This window comes from Barbus barbus (assembly GCF_936440315.1).
Source record: "Barbus barbus genome assembly, chromosome: 24".
Classification (NCBI taxonomy): Eukaryota; Metazoa; Chordata; class Actinopteri; order Cypriniformes; family Cyprinidae; genus Barbus; species Barbus barbus.
In genome coordinates, this window is record NC_136752.1 from 28,896,806 (window position 1) to 28,915,391 (window position 18,586).

The following is an 18,586-nucleotide window of genomic DNA, read 5'->3' on the forward strand; positions in this document are numbered from 1 at the left end:
CCATGAATAGCCAGGAAAGAGTTAACCCGCAGGATGTGGAATCAATTTCACTCGTCAAGAGTCTCGATTCTCGTCTATTCGATTCAAATGAACGAATCAATAAAATCTTTTAACTACGTCATTAAAAAAAATTGCATTGCGTTTTTGTGCCTTAAGACAGCGGTGTTAATGTTTAAAAAGAACAGAGTATCGTTTAAACGGAACACTGCGCGGGACTCACTTCTGAAGAACTGCTTCAGGATTCATTCGGGAGTCGCGATTCCCGAGTCACTTAAAGACTCGTTCAGAGATCCAGCATCTGCTCGCTGTGATCGTGCTGTTGTGCCGCGCGAGATCTCTGCTGGTTCAGGTGTGTTTTTAAGTGAAATCATTTATAAATTAAATACACACAGATGATTTTGAGTCTTTCTGTTGTGGCATGTTTTGCTCTATTACGTTTCTTTATGCAACTCTAATGCATTTACTGCAGCTTTGTAATTACAATGTAACAAAAAGTATAAGCTGTGTTTTTGATTGCTCGACTACTTGTGTTTGCACGACTTCCATAGAGTCAGAACTGTGTTTGCATGACAAATATACATGTATAATGTCTAGAGTGTATGGGAATGTGTGTGTTGTTAGAGAAGGATGATGTCTGTCTGCTTCATGTCTGGGCTTCACAGCAGCTCTTTGTCTGAACTCTGTTGTTCCCTTTGAAGTGTGTTTTATGGGTTCTTCAGATGTTTGATGGAATGCATGATGTTCCTCTACAGGATGTCAGTCAGGAGGTCTCTGTCAGTGTTTCTCATGTTGTTTGTGACTCTCAGCGCTGATCAAGAAGAGAATGAGGTTCTGAGATACAGCGACACACAGCAGACCACAGACCAGGTTAGATTCAGGGCTTCTGCATGCATATATTCTTATATATATATATATTGTAACTTTTACCTCCCAAATAGTGTATTAATAATCTTTTTATGCACTATTTTATGACAATGAAGCACAATTACATTCATAATTCTCATTTATTACAGTAACGAAAAGGTCCTGACACAAAGATATTGTTTTTAATATTTAAATCAGAATAAATTAAATTCAGTACAATAAATAGCACTCTTCTGTAGACTTAAAGTATTCTTTGCAATTTGCATACTTTATTATTTCAATTACTTTAATATTTTATTTATTAATCATTAAATACTTATTAATATGTATTTATTTAATATTTATTTTCTCTGCATTATAGTAATGATGGTTTGGGTCATTTGAGATACTATAGTTTTTAATTATTATTGTGAATGTTTATTTTTATATTTTTCAGTTTTTATTTGAATTTTTTTTGCTTTTAGATTGAAGTTACATTCGCCGCTGGCAACTTGAGTGAAACGACACACAAACCTTCATTATCAGGTCAAACACACACACTTGAGAATGTTTGACCCTCACAAATACGTATAGACAAATGTGTAAATTAAGTGTATAATTAGAGCCTGAGCTCTTCAACATCACTGAAAGTGTTGTAATATTATGAATACTAATTGATAAATAATGTTAAATGTACTTTTCTAATTTTTCAGATGTTGATGAGTGTCGCCAGGGCGACTCAGGGCCTTGCGGTTACCATGCCAACTGCACAAACACACCTGGATCCTACCTGTGCAGCTGTTTCCGTGGTTACCTGATGAGTGAGAAGGGATGTCAAGGTGTGCATGAGTACATGATATAACCACACAATCCTGTGAAACATACTGAAACATCACTAATCTTAACTTTATCAGCAAGATTCTTAAATTGAGCGAGAAAATGATCCATGAACACAATACAGTTCTCTCAAAAATGAACATTTGCTGAAAATTTGCTCCAAGATTAGGATGACTTTGTTTCTTCATCAGATTTTGTGAAATCTCAGCAATGGATGCTCTGCAGTGAATGGGTGCCGTCAGAATGAGAGTCTGATAAAAACATCACAATAATCCACACCACTCCAGTCCATCAATTAACATCTGGAGAAGACAAAAACTGAAACACATCCAGCATTAAAATGTTTTTAACTAAAATATGAGTCCTCTATCCATAATAACACTTCCTCCTGTGAAAAAGTGCATCACATCAAAATCCAGCCACATATTTGTTGAGAGCTGTTTTGTCTTGTAAACGCTGCTTGATCTGTGCAGATTTCTCTCCTGATTCAGACCAGAACACTTTTTCACTGGAGGAAGCTTCATTATGGATTATAGACTCATGCTGGGTTTGTTTCAGCTTTTGTCTTCTCCAGATGTTAATTGATGGACTGGAGTGGTGTGGATTATTGTGATGTTTTTATCAGCTCTCATTCTGACGGCACCCATTCACTGCAGAGCATCCATTGCTGAGACACTGATGCAGAGACACATTTCTACAAACCTGATGAAGAAACACACTCATCTACATCTTGGATGGCTTAAGGCAGAGCACATTTTCAGCAAACTACTCCTTTAACATGAGCTATTTTCATCTGGGTTTATACGTTTAAACGCTGTGTTGTGTGTGTGTGTGTGTGTGTTGTAGATGTGGATGAGTGTGTGTTAGCTGCAGTAACAGGCCTGCAGGCGTGTGGAAGTGGAGCCGTGTGTTCAAACACACCGGGGTCTTTCACCTGCTCGTGTCCGGTGGGATTCGTGCTGGCGCTCGACGGACACAACTGTGTCGGTGCGTTCGGTGTCTGTGTTTCATTCAGGGACGGTCAGACAAACTGATTAGGCATCAAACAAGTTTTAGTTATTTTAGGTAATCCATGAAAATGAGATGTTTCCTTGGCAATTAGCTGAAATACCAAATAATTTAACGTTTTTTTGTATTTTTTTATATTTTCTGTTAATTTTGGCATGAAATGAACTTCACCCTATTTTCAAAATGCATACTATGGATCTTATTGTGATCTATTATTATGTTTCAGTATTTGCATGCATTTTAATTTTTTTTAATTGGACCTTGTAATGATTTATCAAAATATGCAAAAGAAAATAGGAAAGAAATAGTCTGTCACGATTTCTGTTGTGACTTTACAGTTTTTGTGTCTCTTTCAATTATTAAATATTTTAGATTATTTCAGGTAATGTTTAATTTTTTATTTCAAGTAGTGAAACCGTTTTTCATGATTTTAGTTGATATAATAACCCTGCATCTAACCGCAAACTAATTAGTTAATGAGTACATTTAGAAATGCATGCAATTCTCAAATAACTGACTGGTTCTAGTTATTTTGCCTGTTTGTTTGTTGAACATCTGTCTGTTCCTCTGTGCGTAACGAATGAGTCGATTATGGAACAGTGCAGGGTTTAATTGTGTAATATCAGGTGACTGTTTAAAGCCGGTTATGTGTCTCTGCAGACGTGGACGAGTGTAATTTCGAGGAGAGCTGCCGGAGGGAGCTGGGTAACGTGTGTGTGAATACAGACGGTAGTTACACGTGTGTGTGTCAGGCCGGATTCAGAGAGGACAGAGCCGCGTGTGTCGGTACGAGTCTGTCTGTGATCATGGCTTTAACCTGGTTATCTTACGCTGCTTTATCACTGATCTGTGTCTGAATCTAGAATCACACCAGCACGAGCGACAGAGACTATCAGAAAGAGAAATCTTTGAAATATTCTAGTTTACATGCATGTGCCAAGCTGGGCTACTTTGGTATCATAATTTAAATAATATAAATTAAAAATAATTATGTTGAATTAGTTTGTATTTTTATATTTTCTGTTTTCATTTTAGTTAAAGTTTTGGTCAATTTTTAGTGTGTTATATGTCTGTATAGTTTTTATTTTATTTATACAAAAATTAGATGTTTTCTTGGCAGCTAGATGAAATAAAATGATATATTTATATTTTATTTCAGTTAAAGTTTTTTATTTTAAGTAACAAATTGTTTTATGGTTTTAGTTTTGATTAGTATAATTTACTGTAATAACCGTTGTGCTTAGTTATTAGAAATGAAATATTTTCCTGTTGGTTCATGTGTTTTTAAAAACATTTTTAAGTTGATATGAATAATGAACAGATGCCGATGTTGTTCTCAGATGTGGACGAGTGTGTGGAGGAGCAGCATGTGTGTGTCGGTCGAGGCGAGTGTGAAAACACTCTGGGCAGTTACAGGTGTGTGTGTCAGCGCGGTTACCGTGGCAACGGCACACACTGCACAGGTGAGTGACACACACACACACTTCCATCTAATGCACGGTTTCCAAACTTTTATGAGGGGGAAAAGTGAATAATTAAAAAATTAAATGTAAAATTAAAATTCATGAACAATTTATATAGAGTAAAAAAAAATTCAAATAAATAAAAAACTTTAAAAGATAAATGATTGTATTTGTTTACCTGCATATCTAGTGGCCATTAACCAACATCAAAGAACCAGGAAAATGCGAATGAGTTGAATTATTGAGATGTATTAAATTTAACATATAATATAATAATATTATAAAGCATCAGTATTTAAATTAATAATAATGATAATTTAATAAATATTTATAGCTAACTACAACTAAAAATGTTACTTGAAATAAAATGTTGAATAAAAAACTAAAACTGAAATAAAAATTAATAAAACTTTTAAAAAGCTGCTAAAAACAGCAAAATTAAAAACAATTTTTTAATGAAAATGGAACATAAAATAAAAACTTAATCCAAACTATTAATAAAAACTGTAATAGTATCTGAAGGATACTAAACTAACTCTGAATCTGATTATTGATGTATGCATCCAGATATAAACGAGTGTTTGACCGGGGATCACGGCTGTGACGTTAACGCTCGCTGTGGGAATATCATCGGCTCGTACTTCTGCCAGTGTCTGCAGGGATACAGCGGAGACGGACACTCCTGCTACGGTCAGTCTGAGATCCGCATCCATGCAGTCTGAGTCTTGTTCTGATGATGATGATGATGATGATGAAGCTTGTGACTGTGCTTTGCTCAGATGTGGATGAATGCACTCAGGATAACAGACTCTGTGAACACGACTGCATGAATCAGCTGGGGACATACAGCTGCGTCTGCAGCCCTGGATACACCATCACTGCAGATCTGCACAACTGCACAGGTGTGAGGCTTCAGTTTGATTCACTTCAGTTTGATTCACTTCCGTTTGATTCACTTCAGTTTGATTCAGTTCAGTGTGATTTGACTTCAGTTTGATTCACTTCAGTGTGATTTGACTTCAGTTTGATTCACTTCAGTGTGATTTGACTTCAGTTTGATTCCCTTCAGTGTGGTTCACTTCATTTCAGTGTGATTCACTTCAGTTGGATTCAGTTCAGTGTGATTTGACTTCAGTTGGATTCACTTCAGTGTGATTTGACTTCAGTTTGATTCACTTCAGTGTGATTTGACTTCAGTTTAATTCACTTCAGTGTGATTTGACTTCAGTTTGATTCACTTCAGTGTGATTCCCTTCAGTGTGGTTCACTTCATTTCAGTGTGATTCACTTCAGTTTGATTCAGTTCAGTGTGATTCACTTCAGTTTGATTCAGTTCAGTTTGATTCACTTCAGTGTGATTCACTTCAGTTCAATGTGATTCCCTTCAGTTTGATTCAATTCACCCCCACTGAGTTCAGTCAGACCAGCATTTAAATCCATTCAGTTCACTTTAGTACAGCTTGGGTGTAAATAATTTTTTTACAGGTTTTTCAGTTTTGTTTTTTACACCTCAGATACATGTAAATCAAGCTATGAAAATGTATTTATATGATGCGATTTCAGGTTTTCCTTTGTCTTTTACAAGCTGTTTGTGCATCTAAGATCTGTAAAGTAGCAAAGACTAAAGTCTCAAACCCAAAGAGATATTCTTTCTAAAAGTTAAGACTCGTCCATGCCTTCCTAACACGCCCCCACACATCCACATCACTGTGTTGGACGATTTGCATAACACCGCTCAAATGTTTACGCAAAGAAAGAAGGCGCAACTTTTATTCTCGCTGTGTGTTTCCAAATATGGTAAGGGGCGTAACATTTCCGTCACACGCTTGAGGTATTCGGCCAATCACAACGTACTGGATAGCTGGCCAATCAGAGCACGCCTCGCTTCTCAGAACGATGAGCTTTGTAAAAATCGACGCGTTTCAGAAGGGTGGGGCAGAAAGGAGCAATAATAATGTACGGTATGTGGAAAATAATGTGTTTTTTTAACCTTAAACCATGTAAACACATTGCATCACACCAAATACACAAAATAATGTTCTTTTTAACATCGTCATATGACCCCTTTAATTATTTTTTGTTTATTTTTTATTTATTATTGTATTTTTTGATAATTAATATTTTTACAACGTTTTTTTTCTTCAGAATTTCAGCCTTCAAATTTTTATTTGATTTAATGCAATTTAGTTCTGTTCCTGTATAATTCAGGTCAGTTGACATTATTTCAGTTCAGCTACAGTTAGTGTTATTTTAGTATCATTGATATACTATAATAATTTTTGTTCATATTTAGAATTTTATTTTGTTTTTAAATATTTTGTTATCAAAAATTAGTGCAGAGTTAAATTCAGTTAGATTGTGTCAGTGTGATTCAGTTTAATTCAGTTCAGTTAATTCATTTCAGCGCACTTCAGTTAATTAAGTTGAATTTAATTCAGTTTGACTCATTCAGTTTTGGACTTTCAATGCATTACAGTTCAATTCAGCTGAATTCAGTCAATTCAGTTCAATTCAGCTGAAATTTAATTCACTTTGGTTCCAGTAGGTTGAATTCAGTTCAGTTTATTCTGGATTAAAGTTCATCTTAATTCAGTTTAGTTCCATTCAGTTCAGTTTAGTACAAATCAGTTCACTTCAGTCATTTAAATTCATTTGAACTGAATTCTGCACTTCCGTTGGATTTAATTGGTTTTATTTTGATTTCAGCTCATGTACTTTATTAGCATGACATTTACCTGTATATTTTGTTACCAAAACATTTGCAACATATTTGTGGAGAGTTAACCAGTGCATAATGAAATTAATAATCATTGCACATGTTTGTGTGTGTATGTGTGTAGATGTGGATGAGTGTGTGAGCAGTAATGACACTTGTGAACAGACCTGCACAAACACAGCGGGTTCGTTTCTCTGTTCGTGTCAGCGCGGGTATCAGCTGCACATCGATGGACGCAGCTGTGTGGGTCAGTGCGCTGTCACCTCAAATTATAGCCAGTTAAAGAGTCTGTTTTCTGTTTTAGAGTGGGTTTTCTCTCATTCACAGCTCTGTGTGTGTGTTTTATAGACATAGACGAATGTAAACTACAGAACGGAGGCTGTTCTCACGATTGCACAAACACACCAGGCGGTCATCAATGTCATTGTCCCTTCCCTCTGCTGCTAGACCACCGCAACATCACCTGCGTCAGTACGTAATGCGTGTATTTGTGTGTGTGTGTTGTAAAGTATGTTTTTATTGTTTTGCATGAGAAATTTTAATAAGCAGCTCTTGTATTTAAAAAAATATAAGAAAATCCTTATTTCTGTCCTTTTTATGCATTTTCTTTTCCTGTCTTTTGCCTGCATGCATTTTCTATTCCTTGTATGCATACGTTTTTGGAATTTTGTATGCAAGCATTTTCTATCTTTTGTATGCATGCATTTTTTATTCTTTGCGTGCATGCATTTTCCAAGTTTTGCATGCATGCATTTTCTATCCTTTGCATGGATGTATTTTTTTCTATCTTTTGCATGCATGCATTTTCTAAATTTTGTATGCATGCACTTTTTATCCTTTGCATGTATGCATTTTTCACCTGTAAAATTTTTTCACCTGCATCCATTTAATGCATCCATGCATATGTGTGCCTCTGTTTTGGCAGATGTGACCTCATGTGCCTTGAGGAATGGCGGATGTGATCATATCTGTTCGTTGGGTGCTGAGGGTCACATCCACTGCAGCTGCAGAGCAGGATGGGAGCTCAGTGCAGACCAAAGAACCTGCATTGGTAAACCATACAAAAAAACTATTAACTGGCTTATATTGTCATGAATCAGGTCCATGGACTTCCATTTGCTCACCACCAGAGGCCACCTGCTCACCACATGGACTCTTGCACTACATTACTGTTGCACTTCACCATCAGACTACACTTCCCATCATTCATTGCACTGACGACACACACAGCTGATTCCAATCACACACTCACACCTGAGAACTATTACACAATCACACACCCTACTTAAACCATGGACTTCCTTGCACCGATCGCAGAGTTTTGTCTAGAACTTATCACTGTCATTGCTGATAGCTACTTTACGAAGCCTTTCATAGTTTCTTAGTCTTGCCTAGCCTGTTTACCCATGTTTGGATTATTGCTTTCGTGTTTCCTGGATTAACCCTTGCCTTGCCCTTCGGATGCTGTTTGCTCCTCTCTTGGACTGTTGCTTGTGTACCTGGATTATCTCTCTGCTTAGCCCCTTTGGATATTGTTCACCAATCGCATGCTTTTGGTATACTCTTGTGTCTTGCCCTCCACATGTCTGTCTACTGATGTTTGACCCTGCTTGCGTTTTACCACGTTTCTAATAAAGTTTGCAAATGGATCCTCACGTCTTGTCCGCCCCGTTACACATATCCAATACCACACATGGGCAATTCTTTTTATTTATGTGATCCACATGAATTTACTAAATCTTAGAGAAATAGTTTTGTGTGACTATTTCAACTGATTATCCACACAAGAAGTTTTCATTTGATAAAGTAGAAACAATATATTGAATTGTTTTATATAACTTCTTTCTGCGTCTCTGTCTGCAGATGTGGATGAGTGTGTGAGTTTTAACGGCGGCTGTGAGCAGGTGTGTATGAATCACCCAGGCGGTTTTAATTGCAGCTGTCGTTTGGGCTTTGAGTTGCGTAAAGACGACCTGACAAAATGCCAACGTGAGTCACTGCCGTTCACACACACAGACACAATGACACTGGATCGTGCAGAATATCCTCCTCATGACCGTACATCATTTTCCAGCGCTGTGTGAACCTGCTTGTCTGAACTCTGGAGTGTGTGTCGCTCCGAACACCTGCGACTGTCCGGCGGGATATCCTGGACCAGGATGCTCGGGTAATGTGTCATGTGATTGAGAATAAAGCAAAATTTTTAACTTATCATTACTATTCATTTTATGCTAATATCATATAATAATAATAATTATTATATTATTCTAAGCTAATATGTTGACACTTTACACATCTGACAGACTGTTTTATCTGAAGTGGCCTGCATTGCATTAAGCGTATTCATTTTTAAAATACACTGTACATACTATCTAAAATGGATGAATGCAAAAAATGTTATTGAAAGAAATCTCTTATTTTTACAAGGCTGCATTTATTTGATCAAAGATGCTGTGAAAATTATGAAATATTATTGTGATTTTAAACCAGCTATTTTCTATGTGAATATCTGTTAAACTGTCATTTATTGCTGTGATTAAAAGCTGAATATTCAGCATCATTCCTCCAGTCTTCAGTGTCACATGATCCTTCAGAAATCATAATAATATACTGATTTACTGCTCAAGAAACATTTCTTCTAATTAATGCTGTAATCCGTTGTACTGCTGAATGTGTGTGGAAACCTTTTTTTCCAGGATCCTTTGAATAGAAAGTTCAAAAGAACAGCATTTATTTGAATTAGAAATGTTGTGTAACATTGGAAATGTCTTTTACTGGCACTTTTGATCAATTTAAAACATATTTTTTTAATAAAAGCATTTTTTTTTTTTAATATAGTAGTTTAAGTGCCTTAAAATTAATTTCCATTCACGTATGTGTATGTTTTATGTATTTATTGTGTGTTTCAGCCATGTGTTCTCCACCCTGCGCTCATGGAGGATCCTGTATGAGGTGGAACGTCTGTCTGTGTCGTCCGGGCTGGATGGGTGACGGCTGCCACACAGGTAACACTGACTGCATCTGACACACTCTCTCACTCACTCACACTCACACACACACACACTGATGCTGATGTGTGTGTGTTTCAGCCATGTGTGAGCTGCCCTGTGCGAACGGTGGACGGTGTGTCGCTCCAAACACCTGCCAGTGTCCCTCTGACTACAGCGGCCCGCAGTGTCTCACCCGTGAGTTTGTGTGAGTGTGATCTGAAGCATTGTTTTCTGTAGATGTGTCCTGAATGTGTGTGTGTTTGCAGCGCTGTGTTCTCCTCCGTGCGTGAATGGAGGGAGGTGTGTGGACATCAACACGTGCAGCTGCTCAGACGGATGGACAGGAGCTCGCTGTCAGATAGGTGAACAAATACACACTTTTTTTCTCTTTAACTTTGATATCCATATGGGAACACTCCATACATCTCTATTGTTTTTATTTAAAGCTAATTATAAATCCTAACCTAACCCAGACACTAACTCTAAGAGAAAACGATCTGCTTTTTTTTTATACTGTTTTTACAAATGGATTCCCCAAAAAGGAGGTTTCCGGGTAGAAAATTGTCCTCAAAATATGGTAGACACACACACACACACACACACATTTACAAGTTTGCTGTTTAAAAAGGACCAAATTAGACTGCTTTTGTTTTTAAATTAAGCTAATCTTAACCAAACTGACCTGGAAACATTTATACATTAAAATTAGATTTTTATTAGATTTAAAATATTATTTTCTTTGCTTATGTAAATAATATATACACTACTGTTTTAAAGTTTCCGGTCAGTGAGATTTTAATTTTTTATTGTATTTTTATTTATTTATTTTTTGAAAGAAATTAATACTTTATCAAAGACTGATTAAATTGATCAAAAGTGCCAGCAAAGACATTTATGTGACAAAAGATTTCTATTTTAAATAAATGCTGTTCTTCTGAACTTTCTATTCATCTGTGAATCCTGAAAAATAAAATGTATCTCAGTTTCCACAAAAATATTGTGCAGCACAACTGTGTTCAACATTGATAATAATCAGAAATGTTTGTTGAGCAGTAAATCAGTATATTATTATGATTTCTGAAGATCATGTGACACTGAAGACTGGAGAAATGATGCTGAAAATACAGCTGCAGATCACAGAAATAAATTACAGTTTAACACATATTCACAGAGAAAACAGCTGTTTTAAATTGTAATTTTATTGTATTTTTGATCAAATAAATGCTGCCTTGGTGAGCAGAGACAAACTTCTTTCAAAAGCATTTAATGTGTGTTGTTGTCTCTCTCTCTGTGTGTGTGTGTGTGCGTGTGTGTGCGCGCGTGCGTATTTTCCTCCTCAGAACCCGTCAGGTGTGTGTCAGCTTGTAGAAACGGTGGTGTGTGTGTGGGACTCAACAGATGCCAGTGTGCGGATGGATTTACTGGAAGCCTCTGTGAGACAGGCACGTGACATCATCATCCATGATCACGACATCATTCACTCAATCATCATATCAATAAGTCACTCACAAAATTATTCAATATAATTTATTCATTTTTATGGTTTCAAAGCAGCCTAACAGTAATTCACAACATAAACATTAGCTTCTGTAGATTCCTTTGTTCAGTTTGCAGGGCTTCTGTTCATCCTGTGATGTGTGTGTGTGTGTGTGTGTGTGTGTGTGTGTGTAGCCATCACTATGCCGTGTGTTCCTCCCTGTCAGCATGGTGGCGTCTGCGGGCCTCTAAACACCTGTGTGTGTGTGACGGGGACGAGCGGCATCCGCTGTGAGAAACTGTGAGAACACACACACACACACTTGTCATGTTAGTGAAGTACAGAACGCAGTCTCATGCTCCTCTCTCTCAGTGTGTGTCCCGTTGTGACGACGGTGGTCAGTATGGCCCGCGCCGTGAGGAAGGGCTTTCGGGAGAGTTACGTGGACCGCTGCGGACCGCTGGGGGTCCAGCTCTGCACTAAATACAGGTCAAATACACACACACACACACACACACAATCTGTCACACTATGAGTCAGAAATTAACTTATGTAAAGAAGTTATACTTGCATAAGCATTTTTGAACCGTGTGTTTGGTCGTGCTAGAAATGCAAAAAATAAATCTTGGATGCAAAACAAGTAGATCAAAATGTAATGCTGTAATTGATGCTTTTTATGCATTTTTATTTTAACTTAACCCGTATTTTAAAATTTCTTGTTAATTTTGTTAGCACTTTTGCATCAAGCTTCTATTAATTTCCAGCCCTTTATCACGGTAATAGTGCATTTCACAATATATAGTGATTTCAACTCCAAATATGTTCGTCTGAACTCTACACTACCATTTAAAAGTTTGGGGATGGTAATGTTTTTAAAAGAGGTCTTTTCTTCTCACCGGGTCAAAAATATAGTAAAAACTAAAATTCTGAAATTACAATTTAAAATGTTTTCTATGTGAATATCTTTTAAAATGTAATTTATTTCTGTGAATTTTCAGCATCATTACTCCAGTCTTCAGTGTCCCATGATCCTTCAGAAATCATAATCATATACTGATTTGCACATTATTATCAATGTTGAAAACAGTTGAGCTGCACGATATTTGTTTTATTTTTCAGGATTCACGGATGAATAGAAAGTTCAGAAGAACAGCATTTGTTTGAAATAGAAATCTTTTGTCACATAAGTGTGTTTACTGCCACTTTTGATGAACTTGTGTTCTCTGTGGTTGTAGGATAAATCAGGCGCGTGTGTATCTGCAGGCGTATAGAGTGGGCTACAAAATCCAGTGTCCCGACAAAACAAGATGAACACCAAGTCTACAGTAAACCTCCCACTTAATAGGGTGCCAAACACACTCGCTCAGATAGAAGATTGTGTATATTGGCTTTTGTACATTGTGCATGTGCATTTTTACAGACTAATAAAGGTATTTTTATGTGACTTCTTTACATGATTGTGTGCTCCTCTTTGAACTGCTAAAGAGTAAATCCATGTAATCTGAAACTACCAAAGGAAGGTGAAAATGGTGCATCACTTCTGCTCACAGTGCCGTGTGAATGTGCTGAATAAACGTGTGCTGCTGTATGAAACATGACTGAGAGTTACTGGACTGTTAGCACTGCCATATATTGCATGAGAGGAGAGACACTGAGCTGTTTGCCGACCGGAAGACGTCTAAAGACATGTCTGATCTGAAGAAAACCAGACGACCGTCAGCAGAGGAAGAGCAGGTAAAATAATACACCCTAAATAGTCATATAAACACATTATTGTGATTTAAACAGAAAAAGAATGCAAAAAGATACAGTAAAAATCTCGTACTATACAATGAAATTGTAATGTGAAATATTGTAAAAATGTTTTTGAAAAAAGTTATTTTTTTAGGGAAATCTTTAATACAACAATTTAACTAGCTGCTTATAAGCATGCATATTAGGTGTTTACTAGTACTTCTAAAGTACTTATTAATGCCTTATTCTGCATGAGCATATTTTAGATTCCTTTAATACTACTCTATACCTAAATTTAACAACTACCTTACTAATTATTAAGAAGCAGTAATTACGAGATTGAGGCAAAAGTCAGAGTTAATAGTGAGAACTGGAGATATATATATATTATAAAATGTGACTCCATTTTAATTGTTTCTATCATGCATTTACAGTAAAACATTTTAAATGTCTTAAAATTGTCTTTTTTTATCTCTGTGTAATCTAATTATTTTATATTTAAATATTGATGTTTCTTCATTTAATATTAGTTATGTACATATGGGTGTTACATACTGTATGGATTGATATATCAAGGCTGAAATACACACATATATTATTTTATACTTCTGATTACAGATTTCATTTCAGTATCAACTTTTAGATGTTCATCCTAAAATACAATTAAGTTAATAGCCTAACAATGATGATGATTTTAACATTTATATATATTTATAATAATAATGTTTGTTTATTTAGTAAAATTGCACACACATGAATCAATAGTTGTCATCCACACTGTAAAAATGTAAAAAAAAAAATCAAAGTTGTGAATGTGTATATTCAATGTGTTACTGTCTGAATCAAATGATTTGTGATACCGGCTCCGTAGTCCCGATGTGAATCAAATGATTCGCTATACACGATCCGATTGGAGCGCTTCGAAAAGTCCCTGTTTTCACAGACTAGTTTCAATTCAGATTAATAGTCCACTACCCCAGGGTGTCTCTCAACCAGTTTCAAAAGGATCTGTTGCATTACAGAATAAAAGCCCTCCAAATCTCATATGCTACCTGTTCTGCCTGTGATTTTGCATGGCTCTAAAAAGGAAAGTCCCTGTTTTCACAGACCAGTTTCAATTCAGATTAATAGTCCACTACCCCAGGGTGTCTCTCAACCAGTTTCAAAAGGAAGTTTGGGGGCACAAGTTTCTCATCTGTGTTAGACATCATTCTTAAATATCTCTGTTGTGCAATACTAATGTAAATTATGAAATTTGTATGTGTTGAATGCATCTACATTTACATTTATTCATTTAGCTGACGCTTTTATCCAAAGCGACTTACAATTGCTATATATGTCAGAGGTCGCACGCCTCTGGAGCAACTAGGGGTTAAGTGTCTTGCTCAGGGACACATTGGTGTCTCACAGTGGATTCGAACCCGGGTCTCTCACACCAAAGGCATGTGTCTTATCCACTGCGCCATCACCACCACACCACCATCTACATCTGTTGTATCACTGATTGTGACGACCCATGTGTTATGCGTGTCATCCCTGGGCGACTTGTGTGACCGCTCCGCCTCTCAGCTAATTGTTCTCTGATGGGTTCATCGAGGACACCTGCTGTTGGTTTCCTGTCTCGTCCTTTTAAAAGCTGCATGATCACTGGCCTGGGTGTCTGCACTCTGGACCTGGTCTTGTTTGGTTTTGGTTTAATGTTATTTTACTTTATGCATCCAACATTACTTCAGCTCATTACATTTCATGCATTCACTTAACTTTACACCACTGATTTCTGACTGCTTCATGTTACATTGTTTTTTTTATGTAAAGTTCTGTTTTGTTAATAAATCTTATATAATATCCGCACTTTCCTGTGTGTCCCCGTTTTTGTTACGTCCTTTTCGAGCCATGGGGCGTAACACTGATCAATAAAAATGTTTGTAAATTCAACTTTAAAAAGTATTTGATCTTTGCCCATGTTGCTTTACAGAATGCCTGCCATGCCGCCTTCTCTTCATCATTGTTTTTCTTCTCATTGACTAATCCCATCTTCACCGTCACCTACCAGCTCCAGCTTCCACCCAATTCATCCCACGCTCCACGTATCTCTCTTTAAACCTTACCACTCTCCTGTTTCTCTCTCCACAGAGCCTGGCCCGATGGAGGAGCCCCCTCTCCCATTAATCCTGGAGGACGGCGCCATCTATCAGATCAAGGAGATCTTGGACTCCCGATGCCGTGGTGGTCGTCTGGAGTACCTCGTGGACTGGGAGGGATACGGCCCTGAGGAGAGATCTTGGGTGCCCAGAGATGATGTACTAGACCCAGCCTTACTCGAGGAGTTCCATGACAGTCATCCTGATCGTCCTGCACCCAGAGGAAGAGGTAGACCACCACGACGCCGGGGTCCTCGGCCCTCAGGACTGGGCCGTGGAGAGGGGGGTAATGTCACAGATCGGCCAGGGAAGTCAACTTTATTTCTAAAGTGCTTTATACAATATAGATTGTTTAACAGTCGTTTCACAATAGTATCAAATTCACATTCTGCTGTAAAGCAGCTCTAACAAGTCAATGTTGTCATTCTACAGCTCAAGTCAGCTGAGTATTGATTCAGTTCAGTTGCGTAACTGTGTAAAATCCATCAGTCATACATACTGTATGTACAGTGTATATGTTTATATGCATGTACAGTATGTGCGAGTGCTATGACAAACTCCTGTGCTCCACTGCTCTCTGAACAAGCAAAAGACACACGAGAGGAGTGTTTTACATTTTTCATATCTGTGTGTAGTTTGGCATGTATGTGGCTAATTATTTTATGTTTGTGTGTAGAGTTACTATGCAAAAATACAATTTTTAGAAAAGTAAAAATAAATAAAAATTCAAAGAAGTGTTTGCTTTTGCAAGATGTGTGTGATGTTATATGTTGTGTGTGTGTTTTGTTGTTTTGTGAGAAATGGAGCCAAAAACTAAGCATTTTGAATAAACTGTAATTCCTGTTAGATTTGTGTGTGTTACAGAGAGAATTGTGTGTTGTGTTTTGCAAAAAGTCAAAGGCTGAGAATTAGTGTATGGTTTTGCAGATTTGGTGTGTGCTTCTGCTGTTTGACTGTCAGCTTTCAGAAATTGTGTGGCAAGTAAAGTTTTTGGGTGCAAGCAGATGAAAAAAACTGTAAACAGTATCACGATTCTTGCAACTCCAAGGTCATGGGTTCGATTTCCAGTGAATGCTGATGAAAAACAGTGTACAGTATATTTAGAATGCAATTCAAAATGAGTTCATGAATGTAAATAACCCCTATTACATTATGATGATTTTCCAAAGGCAATAACTCGTGTGTGTGTGTGTGTAGTCAGTGGGGTTGTTGTACAGCAGGAGGTTGTTGGAGGATCAGGGTGTGTGTGTTGGGTTCAGTGAAGATCACACACATTCACAGAACTGCTGACACTTGAGGTACTGTGACCTTTTCAGACATGCATTCTACACACACACACACACACACACTCTCTCAACACCCTGTCGCTGTGTGTTTGTTTTAGGCTGTGTGTGCTGATGCCATCAGAAGAACTGGAGGAATCTCTCCATCGCCTTCGATTTTTTCACTTTTAGTTCCTTGAAGAATACTGTGATACTGGAGAAACAGTCAGTGAGCCTTTAAATACGATTAATTAATGCACCGATTCATATACAGATGAAACTCTTGGGCTGTTCACACTATGCTGCACATTTTCATGTAAATCGTATTAGTATGTTACACATTACACATTATGTAATCATTTTTGGTGCTAGTTTGATCAAATTATACAAATGAACATTTAATATAGTAATATTAACAACTCATATAACCACCTTAATTAACAAGGTATTTAATACCTTATTTATGTTTTATTATTATGGAATTATTTTTCCAAATTACTTAAAACAATACAATTCGTAGGCATATAAAAACACACTGAAATAAAATGAATAACCATTCAAACTAAGAATACTGCAGAAATGTGTGTATATATTTATACAAATCGTAATGTTGAAGCATATAATGATATTCTAGGGAGTTGTGTGCTTCTAATTTTATAGCAGCAGTTTGGAACGCTTTTCTATTCTATCCTGACAATGCCTCTGTGTTTAAAAAGAAATGATTGATTGAGTCAGGGTGGAAGAACTTGACTGGTCTGCAGAAACCTCTGCTGTGACTGTAAGAGCCAAAAACTCATCACCAAACACCAGTGACTTGTTCATACACTATATGGACAAAAGTATTGAAAACGTTCTAACATTCTTTAGAACAGAAAAAGGCACTTCCAAAACTGGCAAAAAAGATGGAAGCATTATTCATGTATTCAGAAATTGTGGATCCATCTCTGTTGTAATAGTTTTGGAAGTGTATATAATGACTGTATCCATATGTACAAGTCACTGGTGTTTGGTGATGAGTTTTTGGCTCTTAAAGTCACACCAGAGGTTTCTGCAGACCAGTCTGCACCAGTTCTTCCACACTGACTCAATCAATCATTTCTTTTTAAACACAGAGGCATTGTTATGTTAGAATAGAAAAGGGTCCTGTCCAAACAAAAATTAGAGGCACACAACTCCCTAGAATATCAACACCATTGCGGAGTATTTTCTCCTTAAAGTCGGCATGAAATCAAAATGGACTTTATCAGGGAACCGTGGTTACATACGTAACAGAGATGTTCCCTCTCATAGGTCACTTCAATGCTGGGGCCAGAACTGCGCCAATACTTTTCGTGAAGGTTCGTGGAGCCAGGGCTAACCCGAAAGGAAGAACACTGTATTGGTACGCTTTGCCCTCTAAAGTTAATCTGAGGAACTTCCTGTGTCTCTTGATGATCTGAATATGAAAGTATGCATCCTTCAGATCGATCGTGACAAACCAGTCGTTTGGTTGAATCTGACACAGAATAGATTTTACCATCAACATCTTGAATTTGCTCGTTCTGAGTGCAAGATTCAAACGGCGTAAATCCAATATTGGTCATAAGCTGCTATCTCAACTCCGTCTGAGAGGTCGAGCCTAGGTTTAGTCTTTTCAGCTGGCGTTGGCAAGCCGGTGGATAAGCCCTAGGACCCCAATCCTTACGAGGGGGTGCCATAGGTGATGGCTCTTCTCGCGGGGTGCCCCGTTGGCGGTGTGAAGACGATGAGTGCGAGCACGCTGTCAGCGTCTGACGTCGCTCTATTTCTCTGGGCCTGCGCGGAATCAGCTGGTGGAAAGCGGCTGATTGCTGCCCTGAATTTCTCCACCACCGCGGTGACTGAATCTCCAAAAAGTTCATCCTTGGAGATCGGCCCATCCATAAGAAAAGCTTTGTCCTTTTCCTATATGTCGGTGAGGTTGAGCCACAGGTGGCGCTCAACCGTCGCCATCCCCGCCATTGAACGGCCGACTGCTCGAGCGGTGTGCTTGGTGGCACCCAGTGCCAAGTCCGTAGCCCGCCGCAGTTCCTTCACAGCCTCCGGTGTGATGCCTTCTCCCTCATCGAGCTCTTTCAATAGCTCCACCTGGTAGAC

At 37.7% G+C, this 18,586-nt stretch overlaps 1 protein-coding gene across 1 annotated transcript; it reads left to right on the forward strand.

Annotated features, from left to right (window-relative positions):
* Nucleotides 1-285: 285 nt before the first annotated feature.
* LOC306843808 (uncharacterized protein) lies at nt 286-12,785 on the forward strand. Its single transcript, XM_079375482.1, has 21 exons — nt 286-349; nt 753-867; nt 1,329-1,389; nt 1,557-1,682; nt 2,527-2,667; nt 3,349-3,474; nt 4,029-4,151; nt 4,719-4,841; nt 4,931-5,053; nt 6,992-7,114; nt 7,216-7,338; nt 7,793-7,918; nt 8,731-8,856; nt 8,942-9,034; nt 9,777-9,872; nt 9,957-10,052; nt 10,124-10,219; nt 11,198-11,299; nt 11,529-11,634; nt 11,707-11,823; nt 12,570-12,785. The coding sequence occupies exons 2-21, from the start codon at nt 754-756 to the stop codon at nt 12,643-12,645; spliced, it is 2,217 nt and encodes a 738-aa protein (XP_079231608.1). The 5' UTR covers nt 286-349; nt 753; the 3' UTR covers nt 12,646-12,785.
* The last annotated feature ends 5,801 nt before the right edge of the window (nt 12,786-18,586 follow it).